The 17,311-nt window shown below is 44.4% G+C and overlaps 2 protein-coding genes across 2 annotated transcripts in view; both read left to right on the top strand.

Moving 5' to 3' along the window:
- limk1a (LIM domain kinase 1a) overlaps positions 1-8,459 on the top strand; it is a gene marked incomplete at its 5' end in the record, with an annotated part of 40,379 nt that extends 31,920 nt beyond the window's left edge. The window contains 10 exons of the mRNA XM_080006325.1: positions 390-589; positions 2,026-2,212; positions 2,885-2,971; positions 4,533-4,664; positions 4,864-4,923; positions 5,404-5,469; positions 6,340-6,508; positions 6,978-7,033; positions 7,943-8,100; positions 8,259-8,459. Of these exons, the coding sequence (XP_079862451.1) occupies positions 390-589; positions 2,026-2,212; positions 2,885-2,971; positions 4,533-4,664; positions 4,864-4,923; positions 5,404-5,469; positions 6,340-6,508; positions 6,978-7,033; positions 7,943-8,100; positions 8,259-8,427 (1,284 nt within the window). The 3' untranslated portion in view covers positions 8,428-8,459. The remainder of the gene's footprint in view (positions 1-389; positions 590-2,025; positions 2,213-2,884; positions 2,972-4,532; positions 4,665-4,863; positions 4,924-5,403; positions 5,470-6,339; positions 6,509-6,977; positions 7,034-7,942; positions 8,101-8,258) is intronic.
- A 4,279-nt stretch (positions 8,460-12,738) lies between these two features.
- septin4b (septin 4b) overlaps positions 12,739-17,311 on the top strand; it is a 42,749-nt gene continuing 38,176 nt past the window's right edge. The window contains exon 1 of the mRNA XM_080006939.1: positions 12,739-12,870. Within this exon, the coding sequence (XP_079863065.1) occupies positions 12,831-12,870 (40 nt within the window). The 5' untranslated portion in view covers positions 12,739-12,830. The remainder of the gene's footprint in view (positions 12,871-17,311) is intronic.

The raw sequence follows: 17,311 nt of genomic DNA, 5'->3' as shown, positions 1-17,311 counted from the left end.
GTCTCAATGAGATTACCTGTTTAAATAAAGGTTAAATATATATATTTTTTTTACCTAAGACATGTCAAGGCTCAGGCTGGAACTGGAATACGGACAGCCGAGACTCTTGTGTCTCTATTTTAAGAATGTCATCTCTAGGAAGAGAGTTATGCTCATTCATTCGCAAAAGGGCCAATCAATCCTAACCTAGTTTTTCAGCTATTATTGTAGCCGCTCCCACAGGGCTGCACCATCCTTGTCAATGACATTATTGTATTATCTTTCTACTCGGTAATACTCTACTCTGCATTTTCTGTCCATTAGACCATGTTAAAGGCTTTTACAGAGACTATTTCTCAGCTTATTAACTGCTCTCTCTCCCTCATTCTCTCCTCTGTCCCCCTCTCCAGATTGACCTGCTGATCCAGGAGACCAGCCGGCTGCTCCAGCTCACCATCGAGCATGACCCCCACAGCCCTGGCTCTCCAGGAGCTGAGGAGCAGGTCGACGGCCCCCTCGCCACACCAATATCTGACGGCCCCAGCCGGGTCCTGCCGATCACGGAGCCCCCCAACCCCGACATCAACAACCTGCGCTCCCGCATCATCACGTAAGGAACCAGGAGACACGATCTTAAAAGGGACCTATTGTGCTTTTCCTTATTTTCTGTCATATATATGATGTTACAATACCGGATGTTGATAATAGACGTGGCCAAAGTGTCAAATAATGAGGTCAACTAATGACAAAGAAATCTAAGTGATTTGCTCCATCCGATCCGCTGTGCGTTTCTCCAAACAAAACCAATAAAAATAGTGTGTTTTTATTGTGGGTGTATTTATGTATTTTATTTTATTTTTATTTTCCAACATTTACATGAAACAAATAATCCCTGCCTGCAAGAGTCCCAGTGCGTCGCTGCACTGTACCGTGTCTCCCACATGCCTGGAGCACAGCAACCAAAAACTAACTTTTAAATTAGGCCTTGTAGATCTAATATGAGTGAAGATTCAGCAACTTATTTCTCGCCTTCAGAAACAGATTTTAGTGGACTGATAAGGTCAGTGAGTCAGTGAAAGTTTAAATAAAACAAGCCCTGAGTAAAGCTCACACCCCATTGGCTCACAGAAACTGGAACTTGTGCTCAAACATCATTGGATCAGGACTAGGGGCTTGGCTGCTGGTTCACAATTAAAGCTACACACACTGAAACAGCCCGTTTTGGAACCGTCCGGGTTCAGAGGCATGTCACAATGGCTCGAACGCATAATCTGAGTGGTATATTTTGTAACAAAAACTTCAAAAACATGTTCTGGGGACCTCAGAGACTATACATTATTATCTATATTAACAGATGTAAAAAGGAGCATAATAGGACCCCTTTAAATTCATCTCTCTTTTGCTGTTGAGGAAAATAAGGCCTACAAGCCGAACCAAAAGAACAAACGCAGGATTCATGAAACATGGGGAGTGGGAGTGCCTCCATGTTCTGTGGAACAGATGAGGAGATGCCTTGTCAACGCCATAACAAGCTTGCAGACCGATGTGTCATGTGAATACAAACATGTTGAAAAGACCAGGAAACATAATTGGTCAGCATGCTCTTGGTTCCTTACTGTATATCATTATTAGTCACCATGGAAACATTTTATTTGTTAATTTGAGGTTTGTTATTACTGTAAAACAGTTTTGTGTTTAGAATAAGGTTCATACCAAGTTCTTTAATGCCTTTCTGCATGATTTCAAACATGCATACATTTTGCTTGTACCAAAGAACAAAATCAGATAAGTTAAAATAAGAGCCATGCAACGACACTTTACCATGAAATTTGATTGTACGCTTGTTTCTTGAATGGTGTTTCTTGGGCTAGAAGCTGCTTCATCTCAGTTCTAGGTCGTGTTTATGTCGAGCAGTCTGCAGTTCACTACGAAGGAGAGAATGTGGACAGAAGAACATCCTGAGCTTAAGCCATTCACTGTCTCCTCATTGTTGCTCTCTCTCTCTCTCTCTCTCTCTCTCTCTCTCTCTCTCTCTCTCCACTCCAGGCGGAGCTGTAGTATTGACAAGTCTCCCTGCTCCAGTAACACGGCGTCGCCTCTCTCCCAGAGGAAGGACATCAACCGCTCCGAGTCGCTGCGCGTCGTCTCCACCCGCACGCACCGCATCTTCCGCCCGTCCGACCTCATCCACGGAGAGGTGCTCGGGAAGGGCTGCTTCGGACAAGCCATTAAGGTGTGTTTACCGAAAATGTCGCTGAATGTATACGGAGAAACGCCACTATGTGCCAAAAATCAGTTCATTTGAAGCAGCAGTGCATTGCACTTCTGCCTCACAGCAAGAAGATCCTGGGTTCGATTCCCGCCTGGGGCGCTGTTGGCACTGTGCTCCGGGCAGGTTATCTCCCAAATAGGAGCCTTTCTGTGTGGAGTTTGCATGTTCTCCCCGTGCTCACATGGGGTTTCCTCCACCTAACGTCAGTAAGGACCCCCCACCAAAAACATGCACCCATCATCGTCTGACCAGCGATGGACAATTGTCACCAGGTCCCCGGGCTCGTCCCCGAATGCTGCCCACTGCTCCAGGCTGCGCCCCCGGAGGAAGGACAAGCCAAGGATGGGAGAAATGCAGAGGCCACATTTCACTGGCCACCATCCAAAGCATGTGCATGTGTGTGTGTGTGTGTGTGTGTGTGTGTGTGCGTGCATGCGTTGTAGTGTGGTGTGCTGTGTGATAATTAAAGATTCTTCTTCTTCACAACTCTTCTCAAGACATTAGATCATATTTACTTTGACCAGAAGATGGCAGCATTGAGATAGATTTGTGAGAGAGAGCGGGAGCGAGGGCCAGAGAGGGGGAGATCTGCCCCTGAATCAACCTGATTAAGTCTCTGGTTGTTTTTCTCAGGTGACCCACAGGGAGACAGGGGAGGTGATGGTGATGAAGGAACTGATCCGCTTTGACGATGAGACCCAAAGGACATTCCTGAAAGAGGTGAGTGAGTGGTTGAGATCCCCAATACAATCCACAATACAATTCTGACCATAAAATACTCAATTTCCCACAAGCCATTTGACAAGGCATCAGCGCAGACTCCTTAACGCAGCCGGGAGGATTTAGGCAGATATAGTAAATGAGCTGTTTCTACTCACTTCCCTCCCCGACTGGTCTCCTCCCGTGCTCCCATTAACTTAGAGAGATAGCAGGGTGTGACTCAGACCAAGCGGTAATAGACCTCATTAAGAGTTCCAGAGGGATCGTTCACCTGCTAACACCTACTTTAGCAATTAAGAGCCTTCTAATTAAAGGAGCTTTTAGGGCTACAAAAGGTTCCCATGTCTGTGTGTCTTTGTGTGTCTGTGTGCGCGAGCGCGTGCGAGTGTGTTTGCGTCATTTGTTTTACGAGAGCATTTCAACATTTCTTAGTAATAGGTGCGCTCACCGCCAAGAAATAAAAACTTCAATGGACCTGTCGCCTTAATTGGAGTGCAACCTTTCGAGATATATCGTTGTGACGTTCAGAATCAGAATCCGCTTTATTCGCCAAATATGTTCACATACACATGGAATTTGACTCTGTTTTTTTCATTACTCTCAATGTACATGCATGGACTAGACATACAGCTGAAACATAGACAACGAGCTAAAACATAAACATTTAACTACTATATACAGATGTAGGTGTATATAAAAGTATATATACTGTATATATATATATATATATATATATATATATGTATGTACATGTAAACGCAAACAGCAATGAAGTTGTAGTAAAGTGGTAAAATAAGTATTGTATAGTTAATATAGTTGTTGTATAGTTAGTATACTGGTCAGCAGAGTCATTGTCAAATAGAATGTCAGCCGTGTGTCTTTCAGTGGAGGTGTGGTTGGAATTTGAACAGTGCACTGGGGTGTGGACACGGTGATCCTCTCAAGATGATCCGTCTCCTCCTCCAGGAAGGGAGTCTATGAGGTGTCGGTCTAACTGTCCAAACATGGCTTCCAGACCCCGGAATCAAACTTTCTGTTCAGCCGAGCCCTCTGCCCTTTAATTAACCTGCCCGTCGCCCACGATCGACGACCATTATTTACCTCCAATGAAATAAATCTGATTGTCATACAATAAGTGAACAGATCAAACAATCCAGGGTAATGTTCAGTGATACATTGGATACATCAAAAAGGCCATTTCCCTATCAAAATGATCCTTATTCAAACACGAAAGGAACAGAAGGCACCACATGGGAACTGAACTTACACTCTCAATGTTAAAGCCAGATGGTCTGCACGGCCGCGTTAAATATTTGAATATGTACAGTGTATCTAAATATGTTAAATATTTATCAAATTCTTCCAAATTTCTTTCAAATTCCGACATCTCTGTGCGTGTATATTTTCATTTCACAGCGCCAATGTGTACCAGCTGGGCTGATCTGGGACCAGATTGTCGAGCGCTCTGATATCGTGGCCATGGGGGCATTCCACTGCGGTGATGTCATATTTCGTGCATATGGCGGGTGTGCGTGTAAAACTCTTGTCTCTATTGTTTCAGGTGAAGGTGATGCGCTGTCTCGAGCACCCCAACGTGCTCAAGTTTATCGGTGTGCTCTACAAGGACAAGAGACTCAACTTCATTGCAGAGTACATCCAAGGAGGCACCTTAAGGGAAATCATTAAAAAAATGGTGAGCAGTGTGTGTGTGTGTGTGTGTGTGTGTGTGTGTGTGTGTGTGTGTGTGTGTGTGTGTGTGTGTGTGTGTGTGTGTGTGTGTGTGTGTGTGTGTGTGTGTGTGTGTGTGTTTTTGTCTGTGTATGTGTATGTGTGATTAGGATTAGTTAATACCTGATAATGAAGAGGTTATTAATATTTCTGTATTTCCACAGGACAGCAACTTTCCATGGAACCAGCGAGTCAGCTTTGCCAATGACATAGCGGCTGGCATGGTGAGTAGAAAAATGAAAAAAGACAAATAACTTAAAGATTCGGTCCCAGTCTATACTTTAACTTGTGAGATCTCTTTATCTTTTGACATGATTGGGGCAGTTAAAATGACATTACATTATAGAGGAAGGCTGAAGTACAGTTAGGAAATAAAGTGTTCCTATCGCCCTCTAGTGGCCACTTCTCTCAACTACAATGTCAGTGCCAGTGTAAAGTGGTGATAGATTCAATCCTCCTGGGGAAATTACAGAATGAATTCTTTGGGGACTACGGGTTATTTACTGAGATTCTCTGATGAGATTAGCGTGTTAGCGGTTTACTGCATTTTCAAAGGTAGTTTTTCAGTCAAGGCTTTGTGTCTTAAAAGTGGAAACAATGACAACTTGTTCCACTTGGCACAAGTTTGAGATTTACGACTTAAATCTTATCTTTTTTTTTTTGTTTTGCCCTCCCCCCGCCACCCCTCCTGTTTTTTTATTCAGTCATATCTGCATTCCATGAACATAATCCACCGAGACCTGAACTCACACAACTGTCTGGTCCGAGAGGTAAGACCCTGTGTGTGTGTGTGTGTGTGTGTGTGTGTGTGTGTGTGTGTGTGTGTGTGCGTGCGTGCGTGCGTGCGTGCGTGCGTGCGTGCGTGCGTGCGTGCGTGCGTGCGTGCGTGCGTGCATCTGTGTAAAACAGTCACAAGGTCTACAGAGTAAGGCGGGTGTAAAAGCTTACTTTAGACATGTAGTGGCGGCTCTGGGCAGAGCACATGCGCTCGTGTGCCAGTGTGTGTCCGTGTGTGTGTCCCTGTGTTTTCCTTGAAGCATAATAGAGTGCACCTGTCTGTTGAGAAAACAACCCGGCTCGCTCACTGATGACAGCTTTGACAACTCACGTCCGAGCAGAGAGGATCTCGCCACGCAAACACAGAGGAGAGCTTTGTTAGCGCTAGGCACCGGGGGCTAAGCCCCCTTAAAAACACACACACACACACACACACACACACACACACACACACACACACACACACACACACACACACACACACACCACCGCGTACATCAGGAAAATCACCCCGAGGTGATGTATACTGTACGGGAAAACAGAGGGAATGTTATCCTTATGGTACGTCACCCGAAAACCTGAATTCTAGATGATGGGGCAATTTGGTGCAATATTTGGTAAATAGAGGCAAAGGAACACGAGAAGCTTGTGATTAAACTTTAAGCAGCCGGCGCAGGGGGCGTCCCAAAACAATGCATCATTGTTGTGTCACCAGAAGCACAGAGCTCTGTTCTCTCTGCGCCTCGCTCTCTCATCTCGCCCGCTCTCCTCTCTCGTCTTTTTTTATTTTTTATTTTTTTCCCTCCTCTCCCCATATTTTACTTTTTTTGCTGCCGTCCGTCTTTTCTTTTCTCCTTGTGTAGAACAACACGGTGGTGGTGGCGGACTTTGGCCTGGCGAGGCTCATGGTGGAAGACAAGCACCAGGACAAGCTCTCGCAGGGGAAGCTGCCGGGCATCAAGAAGGCCGACCGCAGGAAGCGGTACACCGTGGTGGGCAACCCCTACTGGATGGCCCCCGAGATGATCCACGGTACGGGCGGCAGCCTGGTTTTGTGGTTTCAACCTTTGCTTATGTCAGTGAGAACAGTCAAATAATAACATAGACCGGGTTCTAAGATCCAGTTTCTACAAAAGGATAGGAAAGAAGGCATCGCAAATAGCTGAGGACTACACACACACACACACACACACACACACAAAATCCATTTTTGACGTCATTTAAACGGGGCTTTTTCGTTAAAAATACATTTATTTGAATTTCTGAATATTGAGCCGTACACTTACAGTAGAACGTAGAATATAAAAAGACGAGGTGTACATTCTTTGGATGAGCTTTGCGGGCGGCTAAGCAGCTCGCCCCAAGGGAAACCTCGACAGTCGTCGCCATCTCCTGAAACATTCATCCCTTTACATCTACCCTTACAGTTATTTTTAGAACCCTAATGCTAAATTCAACAGCCGTGCCACGTTTTCACGTACATTTTTTTTTCTTCTTCCAGGGAAAAGCTACGATGAGAAAGTAGATATCTTTTCATTTGGCATCATGCTGTGTGAGGTAAGCGGCCCTTTACGTTGAAACTCTGCTGTGAAATAAACCGCCAGGCAGTGCTGTCAGGTGTAACCCAAAAATGCTTGATCATCTCAGAAAAGCGCTTTTTCCTGTAATTTACCATAAATAACACATGTCTGGTGAGTCAGCATAAAGAACATACAACCTTCCTTCTTCGTTGTTATGTCAAGCAGGGTTTTCGGAATTTCAAATTGCTTTTGTTGTTTTACAAGAATTTAGAATGAAAAATGTAGCCTGTCTTCAAATTTTAACTCATTATAATCTATCAGAATCAGAATCTTTATTGCCAAGTAAGTTTACACATACAAGAAATTTGTCTTGATGTACGGTGCATGCATGAAACATAAATGCAAAATTATATGTAAAATATATAAGAATATTTAAAATAAGGCTGTTTTTTTTGTTTTTTTAATAAAGCTGTACAGTATGTGCAGGAATGTGTAAAATTGTTTGGCCTAAAAGTGTGCCAGTATGTGCAGTATGAAGATATCCGTTCATGGTATAGGAAGCAAAACCTGGCTTATCTAACACTTGACTAGATTCATCTGCGGCCTGGAACCTGGTGAGCCGAGGGTGTGGCTCTTGTCACCATCCACAGATTTTGGGTGTTGTTCGGTCACCGAAAGTGTGAGGTCCCCACATGGACGCCATTAGCCAGAAGGAAGGGCAGAGATTAGAGGGAGGGGGTGGGAAAGAATTTTTATTTTTTTTAATGTGGCTTCGGCCACCCACACAAGTGGTCTGATGTGAATGAACCTGTTCAACTTGCCGCGGACTAAAAGGACCTTGAAGTAAGAGCGGAGGGGACCACCTTACTGTTCGCCGGAAAAACCTTTCTGAACGCCCTTCCATTTGTCCCTAACGCCTTCCCCTCCATCTCCCCCCCCCCTCCAGATCATCGGTCGGGTGAATGCGGACCCAGACTACCTCCCCAGAGCCATGGACTTTGGGCTGAATGTGTCTGGATTCCTGGAGCACTACTGCCCGCCCAACTGTCCCGCTGCCTTCTTCCCCATGGCCGCCATGTGCTGCGACCTCGATGCAGACAAACGGTCAGACGTGCTTCATGTAATATTACCAAAAATGACAGACACATTTAGAATGTCAGCGATGGATCATTACTTTAATTGGGTAAACCGTACATTGAATTGTTTGCAATTGGAATAATAAGCATTGGCTTCTAACCCTAACCGACCGGCTTTATCTCCAGGCCTCCCTTCACTAAGCTGCTGGAGTGGCTGGAGAACCTGAGGATGCACCTGGACATCAGCCTGCCGCTGGTGTCCGAACTGGATCAGCTGCACAAGGCCTTCTGGGAAACACACAGTTTGACGCACTCTGAGAACGGCCTGCCGGCGCACCCCGAGCAGCCGGAGTAGGCCCGGTGAGACGGGAGAAACGGGACATCGCATTTAACCCCCCCCCCGCCCCCCCGCCCCCCCGCCCCCCGGAAGCGCTGCAGCGTGGCGGTCGGTGGCGAGAGGGCGGCAGCTGCACCCCTTTTGGTCGGGGGTGGGGGTGGGGGGGGCAGGTGGGCCGTGTTTACCCTGCCGCGGGCCAGGCGGCCACGGGGTGGTGTGGCTTTGGCACAGCTCAGGCTTTACCAGGAGGATTCAGGAAGAAACATGGATCTGTAAAGCCATCGACGCGAGACGCACGCATTTCAGACGTTCGACCGGCGTGACGTTTCCACATCACTGCTGCATGATATACCGCTGCACCCTAATCTTGACAAGGACCAGGTCATATACCGTACAATCAGGCCCAAATTTTAAATCACGACACGGCTGCTGAATCCTGTCTGTAGTATATTCAAAGTCGGTAGGGCCGATCACCGATCACACCAGTCAATACTTTAATCTTAATGTGTATTAAAAAAGCAATTCGTCTTAAACCAACGCTTTACCACGCTCATATTTTGGGTCCTGACAGAGCCTTGTGATCCTGTACGACCTTGGTTTCATTGGATTTAACGTCGGGCGTGGACGAGAAGCCATCGAAAAGTGGAAAGGGAAAGCCCCCGCCCCCTTTTAGATTTGAGGAAAAATCCACACGCCATTCACTCGCACGATCTCGTCGTGCAGAGCCTTTAGAGCTTTTTGAAAGCTTTCTAAAGAAGTGCATGACTGTAAATAGTGTTTCTCTTTCTCCGCTTCCGTAGTGAGGAATACATTTTGGCCACTTCCAATAGCTCGTCCTCCATGTGTCCGTATCGCTGCGTCTCACACATGCATTGTGTAGCACTGACTGCTCTTAAAGGTACACTCCTCTTGGCATACATTTGGTACGTGGTCCGCTGGTTTGAGAAGCTTCCGGCTTATCCGTCATGTTGTGGTGAAATCCTACTGTACGTGTTCAATTTCATATTGTGTACATAGCTGATGACATTGTAAATGTTTTAAATATTGTAAATGTACAGACATATTTTCTATACGTACGCTGCATTGCCATATTTTTATTCGGCGACGACCAGTTGAAACGCAGGAAAGAAGGACGATGGAGGTTACTGGGCGTGCGACGAGAGGTTATTTTGACGTTGGTCATCACAGGGGAAAACTCAACTCCAACCGTAGTTCCCTGTTACATTCCATCACAGTATCTTTATCGAATACACATTTTTATTTCTAAACTTTTGTAATGCTGAATATTTTGCAGTGTTACGGCGCCGACATCGCAAGTTTTGTTTTAGGAGAAATGACACCGGAAATCAAAGTTTATGAATCTCTCTGTTCAACAGAGAGTCCTCCTGTCATGGTGAAGTCTGATGATGAGTTTTAGAATTCCACCACACCTTACTTTCGTCTCACATGCTGTTCACGTATTTCTCTCATTGTTTAAAGTTTATTTTGGGACGCCTCGCTGTTCGTCGACACTTAAATGCTGGCTGTAAATATCTCTGTGTACACGTGCATCGCTCCCCACGTCCGTCTATGTGCATCGCATATAATAGTCACTATCGCAGCCCTCTGGACTTATCTGTTCCGCTGCCAACGTTTCTCTCTTGCACCTTTCAACACACAATTTGTGTCTCTTCAATTCTTTCTTTTATTTTTTTTCTTTTATTTTTTTTTAATTTGCTGCATGGTGTACTATCTTGATATATCCCCTACTGCTATTAAACTAAGCTATTTTAAATAAGAAAATGAATGATGAAATTCAAGAAAAAGTCAAAGGAGAAAGACGCGCGTCAAACGGTCGGAGAAGCGAAGAAGAAGAAGAAAAAGGAAAAAAAAAAAATCACAGCAACTGTTTTTTATAAAGAACCACTGTACATGTTTTTGTATAGATTTGAGTACTTTCATTTGCACTATATTACCAAATGGCCGGATGAAGCCATGTTTTCTTATTTCTCTCTCTCTCTCTCTCTCTCTCTCTCTCTCTCTCTCTCTTGGGCTATTCACGTTGGTTCAGGTTGATGTTATGAATGCAAGACACTGAAAGAGCCTTTAAATTAAAGAAGAAAAAAAAAAAACAGAAATGGGTTCTGGGGAATTCATCCTCTTGATAACAAGACTGGGACCAGTCTGGGATCAGTGAAGCCATAGATAATGTACACACCCTGTCTTTTTAAAGGTGGCCATGATATTATTGAGCATGGGAAATATCCCAAACAGAGAACTTTGCAACGTCACAGACTGTGTGAGAAACTTGTCAGTTCTCCAAACCTTTCGATTTTGCCTTAAAGGCAACAAACGGTGTCTGATCCAGAGCGGCATTCCTCCCGATTAACTACATCTTAAGAACAGGGTTCTGTCTAGTCTTTGGTACCAAGAGGATGGACTCGCCCAGCGCTGCCTGCTGCCTGGTGGCTGGTCCTTTGCGAATGAGGTTCTGTGTTGTTTCCAAACCGCTTGGTCCCGCGAAACCACGCCCAACGAGGTTTCAACCGCTATTCGGTGTTTATTAGAGAAGAGCGCCTCCACGCATGGGCCCGTGTCCTCTCTCTCACTCCATCGCACTCTTCTATGCTCAGGGCTGTAATACGCTGGAGCGTTCTTTGCAGTCGTGTTAATACAACGACGACAACATCGAAAAAAGTAGTGGTTGTAGTGCAAAGTTCAGTGTGCACAAGGTCGAAACAGGCCTCCCCCTCCGCCTCCTGTGAGTCAAAGGAGCGTAGTCCCAGTGAGCGGCTTTGCTTCGTGTTCCACATCCACTTGTGTCCAGGCCGTGTCCAGCATGCAGGACCAGCCTGAATGAATGTTACCGTAGCTCTTATTTGCAAAGGATCGTTACCTCTGAACAATGCTGTGCCTTTGTTTTAAGCTAGCCTTGCCAACGACTCTGAAACATTTATTTAAAGCTGAGTTCCTCTTTTGTTCTTTTGTTTTGTTTTGTTTGTATCATAAGTGCGAGCCCGATTCAAACGGTTGAATATCACTGCTGATACCATGTTGGGGTTTTTTTTTCTGAGAATTTCTCCTGTTCCTTATATTTATTTTTCTCCAGATATCTATTGTCCGTTTTGATATTTTACAATGATATTCTGTTTAGTTTTGTTCTGTTTTATTTTTATTTTTTTTACACAAGCTGTGAAATCAACTCTGCACTTTATTCCTGAACGTGAATATTTAGACTCTGATCTGGGGAGGTGACTGATTTTTTGTCTGAGCCTAAATAAACCTATTGCTTCGAAAACAAACCAGACTTGGACGTCTTTCTTTACTCCTGGTTTATTTTCTGTCCGTTTTCACATATTATTATTATAGGCGTTGGAGGAATAACTTATATTGTTTTCCTCATTTTAAGCGACTACACAGTGGAAATCTAACACATTATATCACTATTTAATTGAATAATTGTACTCTATAATGACAGCGTGGCCTGTTCTTATATAATCAGGCCCTGACAATAGTATTTACTGTATAATAATCATATTGACAATCGATGGTTCCATTTTATCACGTGATTATACAGAGTAGTGATTGTCAGGTTCACAACAGGAACAGACCCCCTGGATTGATGACACCTTGCCTTTATTCATTTGACCCTAATCGTCTTCCGTAGTGTTCGACGCCCCCCCCCCCCGTTCCTCGTCATGACGCACAGGTGAGTTCCTTCAACGTGTGACGTGACGCAGTTACTGTCGCGATTTCTTGTTTGGGAGAAACAGGAACCAGCGCGTTGTTGTGTTGTGTGTGAGACAGGGAAAATGAATGAAAACACACTTCACAAGACTTCACAGGTTCATTTTCCTCGTTAACGGCGTTTAGGGAAATGGAGGCGTTTTGTTTTTTTTATTCATCCAACACATTTTCGCTATTTTCTTTGCTTAGTTTTTTTTTTACAAATGATATATTGATTTCAGAATTATTCGGCTATTCTTTTTTTTTTTAATAAGAATAGTCGCAAAAGGTCGATTTTTTTTTGTTTGTTTGTTTTGTTTGTTTTAAGGACCAGGCGACGACGCTTCCGTACCGGACGATCACGTGACCCGCGTCCGTCCCGTCCACGTGCGATTGTTTTCATTCCTGCGCTGCGGCTTCTCGCGCTCCTCGTGACGTCATCGGTCCTGCGGGAGGCTGGCTCTGCACCGCGCGGCGTGTGTGTGCGGTGTGTGTGTGTGTGTGTGTGTGTGTGTGTGTGTGGGTTACACTGGGAACCAGAAGTGCCGGAGAGGGAGGCTGTCCGTCTCAACATTTTGGTTGCAGCGGCTCAGGGGGGGGGGCGGCGGCGGCGGCGATATTTGTTTCGCCGCTGGAGCCGACGTCGGAGGGACATCGCGACGCTAATTGCTCGGACGCCCGCGACAAACTTTGGAAGAGAAGAAGCGCTTTAAAATATGACAAACAACCGGTTCCGATCCGCGATGTTCAACCACGGTAAGTGCTGCCCGTCTGTCAGCGTGGTGATGTCAAATGTCGCGCATGCAACAACGACAAAAAAAAACAAAAAAAACATCCCGTTAATGACGTCACTGTCTTTAATAATGTGTTTTCTGCGTGGATCGCGATCGATTCCAGTTTATATAAAAAAATAAAATAAAATTAAAAAAAAAGTCCCGCTCGTCGTTTTGCTTCATTCCGAGTGGGGCCACCGCAAAAACAACACGACCTCCCGTAGACTCCAGCCTGAGAGAACTCTCGGTTCCGTGAAGCCTGAATTCCTCTCCCGGATCCCCCGGTGCGCTTGGCTCCACCGACACCGACACGGCTTGCCCCGCACTCCCGTCCCTGGGGCAGGAGGGATGGGTTGCCTGTGGTTCCAATAAGTCAAGCTACAGTCTGATGCAGAGATCCCCGAGAACTGAAGAAAAGCCCCATCCGAGGGTTTATATATATATTATTTATTATATATATTATTATTATATTATTATATATATTTATTATACACACACATACACACACACACACAATTTAAAAAAAAAGTCGTAAAAGTTTTTTTTGTTGTTGTTTTTTTTCCATCGTCTGCAATGCCAGGCTTTTCACTGCCTTCTGGTCGAGGCAGAAAGTGACTCGAGCGTATATTTTAACAATGTTGTTTTTCAACGTTCCGTCTTTTCGACGTCTCCGATCAGCTGAATTCAAATTTTTTTTTTTTGGGGGGGGGGGGGTGGGGGCTGAAGGGTTTTTGGCTTCGAGCGTAATCCAGGGGTTATGAAATGTGTTGAATACCGTCGAGTCGTGAGGTCAAGCAAGATCTTGACGCGTTGGGACAGAACAAGAGGCGACGAATGAGTCAACCTGCCCGTGCTGCGCGGTGTATAACTCCATTCCGCTTCGGGAGCGTTGGACCCAGATAAGACTGTTTTTGTAGCATTTATAAGCATAAGATTAAATTTGATTTACTGTGTAAATATGTTACCCGCTGATCCATGCTGATTTTGGAAGCTCACCATTTTACCCCTAGTTAGTTTTTATTTTATTTTTTCTCCATTTTGTACATGTGCCCTCTATCCATGCAGAGAGAAAAGTGAGTCTTCTTTTCAGTGAGTGGCAGTGACATCACGTTTGGACTGCTGGTGTCTATGCAGCCATCTGGCCAAGTGTAATTTTGAGGGGGGGGTTGGGGGGTGATTTTAGCAGTGTGTTCCCACTTGCAATTGCACCAAACATCTGGCTGATCCAAACGGGCGGGTAGAGATGAGAGAGAGAGACGAGAGACGGAGACGGATTTGGACAGTCTCCATCTGCCCCTCTGTGCGTTTCTTGACGATGTGGCCCCCACGTCTTGCAGCCGCGACCTTTGTCTTGCGTAGTATCCGTGGAGTCATCATTCAATTGCCTTTGTGAAAAATATATTTCTGCCCACACCGGAAATAACCCGGCACGCTGCCGTGCCACAGGCCGGTTGGGTTTAATGGTTCACCGTGGAAGATAGATTCAAAATAATGTAAATCGCACAAGCCGCAGAGACGGTGTTCGTATTCAGTAGTTTGAATGGTCTAGTCATGAAGCGCAAAGTGACGGTAAAGACACTGCCAGCGCTCTCATTTGCAATATTTTAATAATATGGCTCTCTTTCATCCAAGCAAAATAAACCTACCAATTATCTGCCATTTACCTTTCATTGGCCCTTTTGCTGAGTAGTGCCAAATCCATTATGACCAATGATCATTAGTGACACTTAAGGTAAACGATCCTTTCTTCAACTGTACTCCACAGATGTACACATGGTATTTGACCTTGGAATTTCCGTACAAAATAGCACGAAACCCTTTTAATCCATGAAAGGTCCGCACTGCATTGCTGTGTGGATTAACTTTGTGTGTATTGAACCTGTGGTTTAGTTGTAAAACAGATTACGAGGCCTTTTTTTTTTTAATGTACAGTAGTCAAAGGTGCTATGTGCTAATTATCTGAAGTATCTATTGACTGTATGTGTATGTATGTGGCAAATAACCTCCTGAACTTGAACCTGAACTTGAACTATTTCCAAATTAGCTTCATTCAGTCGTACTATTGTAAACCAGGAAACCGGCCTCGTTGCACCAATGCTCTTCATCACGACTTTCCCAACCCTTCTTCCTGATGGATCTCCATCTCTGATGGAAATTTAACATCTTAGTGGCCATATTCGTTCAAATATTTGTTCTCTTATCAACTTATCTTTTGGAAATGAGTTACGGGCTTTAACAAATATTATCTGACCTGCCATAGTTCACAGGATTCAGTGATATGCCAATGTGGGTTTGACAAAAAAACACCCTCTTAACTCTTAAATCATTTTTTGGTTGCCTTTTCTATTGCCACGCCGACTCCTTAAACTATATTTGCGTTGAATTTGTTTACGAGTGAATGAGTCTGCTGCATAGTTTCTATAATGTTTTTGCCTGAAATAGGCCTCGAAAGGCTGTTTTAAAATATGACATGCATTGCCTCGTCATGATGTTTGCGTTCTCTTTGGAAGAAGAATGTGTTTATTGGTTTAAGTGGTCTAGTATCAAAGAAAGCAAACAACACGTGTAATCATTTTCAATCGCAATACTCGGTGTGTCATAATCACAATGTGCATCGAATTGTGCACGTGTGTAATCTTGATTTCCCTCCATAACTGATCCGCCGTGAAAACTATTTCTGTCCAAACCTTGGATTGGCTTCTTTCGTTTACATTTCCATTTCCATTTTTTTATTTTTTATTTTTTGCTTTACCTTCCGTCCTCCTCCTTTTTCAGGTCTCATAAGTTTATAAGCATCGTAACCTAAAAACGGAATCTAGGTCTGCCCAATTAAGAGATCTTAACCCATTTAATAAATGAAGCCACAATGCTTGGGTCCTCGCACTATCTAAGATAAATGAACGCCGTCTGATGACTTTCAGGCCAGGCTGCTTGGTGGATTTCCGCCGACTCGGAGCTAAGTTTAGCCAGAAAGCAGCAAAGCAAAGTGAGTGGCACGGATGGGTGGCACAGTCAGCAGTGGCATTCCACAGTGAGGCCTTTGTGGAGAGACGCAACCATCCCCAATAGCGCTGTGGCTTCACGGACAACGTTATTGGCGAGGCATCTTCGAATGTAGGTCAAAGGAGGAACCGCAGTGTCTCTCGCTGTATGGGTGAAGACAGTTTAGCACATGCCCTTCACAATGAATCACCAATTAGCAACTAATTGTGGATCTATTTTAACATTCTGACGTATTGCCGCAGCGTTGCTGCACATGTTGGTCGCATCTTTTTTTACATTTCTTTATTTATTTTTTGTCTTTGTTCTCTATATTATCTTGAGGTTTTTAATTCAGCTTGAATGCCAATTTTGTCAGTGTGTGAGATATGAGCTATAGGCAGCACACTACATTTATATTATATATATATATAGGATGTATAATCTCCTAAATGAATAGACTTCATACTATATTACAGTACAAGGCTGCAATAGCATGGAGTCAAGACACCTGCCCACTAAGGATGCCGGTATACTCGCTCAACAGAACCTCTGTGAGCAAAAAGACGCACTTGGAATAGGAGGGAATTAAGAAAAAGACTGTTTTGAGTTTGTATGCGGCAGCTCATACAAGCCTCTAGTGCAAACCGTTCACTGGTTCTCGGACTTGTCCTGTCTACAAATCCCATGGTTCAGTCACCGATGAGCTTTTGCGATTTGTTTCCTCGCTGTGTCGTCGTGAATACGACAGCAGTGTCGTGATGGTCTTTCTTGGTTTTTAGTGGTACCTTCAGTGGTAAGTCGTACGTCATATCGGGAGAGGAGGGCCAAAGCAGGCCAGAACTTTTTAAAGTAAAGACCCGTTTCAAATTATAGGCAAATAAAAAGACATGGTCCTTTGAGTTTGGTGGCGACTGCATGCTCTCAGTGTGAACTGTTCTCTGTTTGCACACTGTCCCTCTGTCTGCAATATGTCCAAATATCACTTGGCTGGTGGTTGTGTCACAGTCGATTGGTGTATTCACAACAAGGTCTTGTTGTGAGTACGCTTCATGTTGAATATACAGGGGGGGTGTTGGGCAGGTTTGGTTATTTTTTTTGGCAAAGTTCTTCATTTGTATTATACTGTCTAGTCATGAATAATTTGGATCTTCATGAATAATTTGGATCGCTGTCTGCTCTAGCCTGATATCAGGAGGGAACGCTGAATTTGGAAGTGTTTTCGGCTTATCGATAGTGTGACTGCTTCACAGTTGTATGCCCTTGAGCAAGAGAAACTCTGACAACCATCTGCAGTGGCAGCTTCAGGGCCAGTGGTCTTGTACATGTACAGGTTACAGTATATGGAAATGAGAGCTGTTCCAGTGTTTTGCCCTCTCCTTAAGTACAACAGTCATGTTTTAAATTGAGCTGTAGGCCTAATTCCTTTGAAGTTGACTTGAAGG

This window comes from Zeus faber, assembly GCF_960531495.2.
Source record: "Zeus faber genome assembly, chromosome: 9".
Lineage (NCBI taxonomy): Eukaryota > Metazoa > Chordata > Actinopteri > Zeiformes > Zeidae > Zeus > Zeus faber.
Note: the sequence above shows the minus strand (reverse complement) of the source record. Positions and strands in the feature narration are given on the sequence as shown.